General features: G+C 46.8%; 1 protein-coding gene across 8 annotated transcripts in view; it reads left to right on the top strand.

Moving 5' to 3' along the window:
• Positions 1-4,364, top strand: part of LOC121603556 (junctophilin-4) — a 19,450-nt gene extending 15,086 nt beyond the window's left edge. For 7 of the 8 annotated variants that reach the window (XM_041932450.1, XM_041932449.1, XM_041932446.1 and 4 more), the window contains 2 exons: positions 2,104-2,304; positions 2,701-4,364. In XM_041932450.1, coding sequence (XP_041788384.1) covers positions 2,104-2,304; positions 2,701-2,787 — 288 coding nt within the window. In that variant the 3' untranslated portion in view covers positions 2,788-4,364. Of the gene's footprint in view, positions 1-720; positions 1,940-2,103; positions 2,305-2,700 lie in introns of those variants that run through there. The other variant, XM_041932453.1, reaches the window with a different exon arrangement.
• The last annotated feature ends 924 nt before the right edge of the window (positions 4,365-5,288 follow it).

Below are 5,288 nucleotides of genomic sequence, written 5' to 3'. Positions count from 1 at the left end.
CAGTTCTCGGTATTGACACAAAAGAGAGAAAGAGAGAAAGAAAAAAAGAGAGAGAGAGAGAGAAAGAGCGAGAACGAGAGCGAGAGAGATACAATAATGGAATGACCGAAAGACCATACCAGCGGCATTAGTAATCAGTGGACGGGTTAGTTGGCGGTGTACTATCCTGCTGTGACTCATCCGTTACAGCTGACTTTCGTTTTCGATGGTCGAGACCATTACGGAGCGACATCCATTACCGAGCCCTAGCGGCTGTGTGGCAGGCAGCCAATCGGAGTGGAGCACCGCGGGAAGATGGCACTCGATCGGCATTGTATGATGCAGGTGCACGATCGCAGCAATAACGGCTACAGCAACCGGGCATCAGCCATTACATTTCCAGGTTCTCCGTATTGTTGATTTGTGCTTTGTGATTAGTACATCCCGCTCCCGATCAATCATCAGCTCAAGGCGCTCCGATCGCGTCGCTCAGTACTGCTCGATGGCTCTCACTTTCAGGCTCTCTTTCTCTCTCTCTGTCGTAATTGTCACAAAACACGCTCTCTCTCTCTCTCTCTCCCTGCACCGTACCTAACGATCCACAAATAGCATTTCTGCTCAGCTGCCAGGCGGCCATCGGTAGGACTTAGTACATTTTTAGAACCCCCCACCCCTGAGAAAATGCTTTGCCAAACCTTGCATGGCCGACCGATACGGTCCGTAGATGGCGCATATGTATGTGGCCACGCTTTAGGGTCTGGCGGTCACCACCGACGTTGAGGGACTTCCTGAAACGACCACACCACGCTGCCATCCCTTCTTTGCTCCCATGGTTGTGGTGGGTGGTTTGCAGATGCCGTGGGCAACATTGTTGATGTCGGTGGTGTGCCTACCCTTTTGGTAGTACTGTCATCCCACCGCTTCTTCCGTGCACCGCAACTCACATTGCGTGTCCACCTCTGTGTACGAACACACTGTGGCGAGGGCGTGTGTCCGTGGTGGTTGACAGTGGTTGTGGGGGGGTTTTTTTGTGTCGCTGCTTGTCGGCTCTTGGCTAGTGTCACCTCATTCGCACACACCCTGACACACACACACACACACGCGCGCGACTGGCCACTCCGTGCGCCCGTGTTCTTCAGTCGCGTTCAGTTCGGCTCAGCTGCCCGTGTGGCCCAACCGGTGGCGGTCGTACATTTTCATTGTCGAGCCGATCCTGCGTCGGGAAAGTGAGTGCATCGCGGTTTGGCAGACCGACTGGCCGTCGTCCGTGCGTCCCGTCCTGTCCTGGTCGTCTCGATTGTCGTCGTCCCCCTTCCTCCACGGTGCGGGGTTGTCCCTCGGCGCTCCCAGTGACCCAGTGGGGGCAGTGGTGGTGACGGTGCTAGTGTGTTTTGCGGCCACGCGGACCCTCGGCTTAGCACCGTATGAGTTGGGTTCGCCCTGGACCGTCGCCCCAGTCGCCCGGTGTGCATGGGCCAGTGTTCTGCAAGCGCGCTATAAATAGGTTTGCCCGCCCTGGACCTTCTCGTCGTTGTGCGCGTACGCGTTTAGCCGCGCGTGTTTGGCGTGTGTAGTGGTGGCAGTGCCCGCTCTGGCCTTGCCCGTCGGTGCGCAATCGTCGACGCGCGTAACGCATCCACACGGTACCTGGGACGTTGGGTTTCGGTGCGTTACGCTACGTTCGATCGCTAGTCGCGAAGTGAGAAGGCTTCATGCAGAACGGGCCTCCGTATCCGCAGTGTGTGAACGAGTGAGAGAGACAGATAAGAGGGAGAGAGAGAGAAAGAGAGCGAGAGAGTGAGATAGAGAAAGAGAGAGGGAGAAAGGAAAGAAAAACAAACACATCACAACGGGCAGGATGCAGTGGCAACAGGAAGTGGACGATGAGGATCTCATGTACTCGCCGGCCCTGCTGGCCCGGCGAGCCTCGGAGAGCTGGATAGAGTTCCCACCGGTAGAGGTTGTTATCTGTTTCCAGTTGTTGTTGTTGTTGTTGTTGGGCGGGAAATGCTTCAACCTAAACACACCTAACATCATCCACCTTACCCGTATGCGTATGATCTGTAACGCAGCCTGTTCTAATGATCGTTTCCTGTTTCTGCTTCTTGCACACCGGCTCCACAGAGTATTCCAGTAAATGCAACTCTACAGAGGAAGAAATCATTACCAGACGTACAACAGCTACCGTTCGCGACCGGTGCCATGAGCCGCGAGGAGGTATCGATCCTTGGTTCCGCCCGCCGCGAGGAGGTCCGGCGACTGAGGGATGAGCAGGAGCGCTTACGAGTTAATCCATTGTTGTATCTGGTCAGTCCACAAGTGAGGGTAAGTGCACCAAGCAGCAAGATATCGCACCTTCAGCCTACCCGGGTGGGCTGGTGAAAGTGGATCGAGTTTGAGTTTACAAAAATCGGCCTTTTCCCTTCGATGCGATCGCCAAAACAACCCCCCGCATACGACGATCGCATGAATCGGCTCGGCAAGGTACACCAAGTCCTTGCCAAGTCTATTTTCGCTCCAAGTCGATGGTTTTATTGAACATCGAACGAATAAAATAACACCCCATTACAGCTCGATTAGATTGCAAATTCGATCGTGATGCTTGCACCACCAGCCTACCGATAGGGTTGACACATTCCGCCACCCCCCCCCCCCCCCCCCCCCCCCATCGAACTGCCCTAATGTACACTGTTGTCTCTTCCGGTTTCTGTTTCGTTTCAGGATTGGTTCTCGCGCCAGCAACTGGTCATGCTAGTGCTGATCGTTAATATTGCCTTGGCTATTTTATTCTTTAAAATACTCACATAGCGTTGGCTCAGTCCATGTTTGCATTTCAGCATGTTTCTAAGAGAGGTGGCACTATAGAATAGCCGGAGGCAGAAATGAGGATAATATTTAAACGAACATTATGGGATAACTCTTGTCGCAGCAGGACGCTACAAAGTAGAAGAAAAAGAAGAAAACCCGAACCAAAATATTACAAAGAAGAAAAAAAAACAAAGCAAAAATATGAAACTCTTGCCTCCCCCCTTAGATCAAGATAACACACACACACACACACACACACACAAACACAATCAAATTATACAACCACATACACAAAAAACACAACCACAAACCGACAAGTGTAACCATTTTCCGCCCGCTGCATCTTTGCAATTGCAGACCAATTCAACGTGTTTTTCTGTTCTAGTTTTTTGTTTAAATAAAAAATTGTTTTTGAACGACGGACGACCTCGGCCGAGGGATGGGAAATCACAACTGTGTCGGCGCAGCAGCAGCAGGACAAGGTGATAAAGGAGCGGTGTCCCGAGCAAACGTGTTAAGAAAGTGAGGCAATCAATTAGTGAGCATGGCATGGAGATGAAATCAATAAAATTGTGTATCTTTGTGCATCAATCATCAATCTAACGCAATTACGATCCATCCTTTACCTACGTAAAATATTTAAAAAGAAAGCGTGAAAGGAGGAGAAGTGCGGCGTTTGTCGAAGGCCGCAGCAAAAATGGCACAGCTGAGGAAGGTGACGAACGCGGAATTAAACCAAAAACAAAACAAAAAAGCCACACGAGTCAACCGGCATCGGCACGACCTGTGATTGCTGTAGAATTGGAAAGATGGAAAGATCTTAAATAGAAAAGAAAATAGCTAAGAAAAAAAAACCACACAACAACTAAAAAAACTTTGCAAAACAAATCAATGAACCAAGGTCCCGTTTCTAGTTTGGAGCCGTAAAATAAGAAGGAAGAAAATTGGAAAATTTGGAAAAAAGAAAGCAAAAAATAACCCAGCATGAAATGCAACTAAACCAAAAGGATTAGCAAACAACTTCGATCGAACGAGTAGAAGATTAGGGAAACAAGAAACAGGCGGAACAGAGCGCGTGTACGAGGAAAAGCATGAAAGCGATGTAAAGCGAAAAGGAAAGCAGTAGTAAAGTGGCGCGCCGCCAAAAGCAAAAAAAAAGCGGACGCAGGACGCGCGAACCAATATGTGTAGCCGAAAAGCAGTCGAAAAACAGGAGTAAAACCAAACTAAACCAAAACCAACTAGATAAATCAATTGTAAAACCGGACACAAATGTTGTTGCGCGCAGGAAGGAGAAAGAGGAGGAAAATGAGAAGGAACTTTGCAGCAGATGCGAAAGCCAAATCTTACGAAAACTTTGTTAACATAATTTTTAGCAAAAAGAAAAGAGAGGAGCGAATCTATCGTCGTGTAACGTAAGCAGTAACGCGTGAACGGGGAAGTGGAATCAAAAAAGTCCTGGATCCTGTTTCAGACTATTTCTTTCGTTTTTTCGTTTCTGTACCAAAACCACAGGAATATTCAAATTTGCTTAAGGTCAAGCTCTTAAGATTCTAATAAACAAAAAGTATGTTGAATTTTTTTTCCACCGAGCGGTGTTGCTTTTTACTTCCGAAACAGTAGAGACGCGAGCAGAAAATCCAATGCTTCGTTTACCTGCTCTTTTTGTCTTGTTTGGTTCCTCTATCTCTAGCTCGATTGTTATTACTGTACCGGATCTAATCGGCAATAACCTTTTACCTAGTTATAACTAGTTATAACTTGTGCCAATGATATCACATCCAAATTGGTATATTCATCTTATTAAACTGTCTGCAAGAAGCGTTGATAGTGAATAACGTTCCCGTTAATTCCATCTACTAAGATATTTATGTGAGAATTGATTTCTAGACAAAAATCTTCCATCCATCTTCTTCATCGTAGAATTTTTGTAAAATGTATTATTATAGCAAACTAAACCTTAAACGTCCTGGGTTCAAACCCTGAATAGACCGTGTCCCTATACATAGGACTGACTATCCTGCTATGGTAACAAAAAGTCACTGAAAGCCAAGCTCACTTTCACTAGTGGATACAAGCAGGCCATGGCGTTGTTGTGCCAACAAAGACGAAGAAGAAGAACAAGCCTTAAATTATGTATACCTCCATTTGGAGCTGAATGCGAGTGCATACTAAAACCATGTGCAAAATGATATTCTGAGTGATTAGCATTATCCAAAAAAATGGTTATCTTCGTCGAGGTAACTTATTACAGTCAGGTAAGTATTTTGAGTTCATCATTTTGTTTATAATGAATAAAGATCCAAAGTAAACAAAATAATGCTTTAATTGTATGCTTGACGTGCTAAAATAAATTCATTTTTAGTTACTAAGAAGTACCCAGTATGTTCCAAGCGGTTTGGAGTCAGATGTCGCCACTGGTGTATTGGATGTTTATATCATCAGAATACTATATCGAATATAGTTTAAACATCTTTTCAGTAGTGGTTTGTGTGGGTAAA

The sequence above is a fragment of the Anopheles merus genome, chromosome 2R (assembly GCF_017562075.2).
Source record: "Anopheles merus strain MAF chromosome 2R, AmerM5.1, whole genome shotgun sequence".
NCBI classification, from domain to species: domain Eukaryota; kingdom Metazoa; phylum Arthropoda; class Insecta; order Diptera; family Culicidae; genus Anopheles; species Anopheles merus.
Note: the sequence above shows the minus strand (reverse complement) of the source record. Positions and strands in the feature narration are given on the sequence as shown.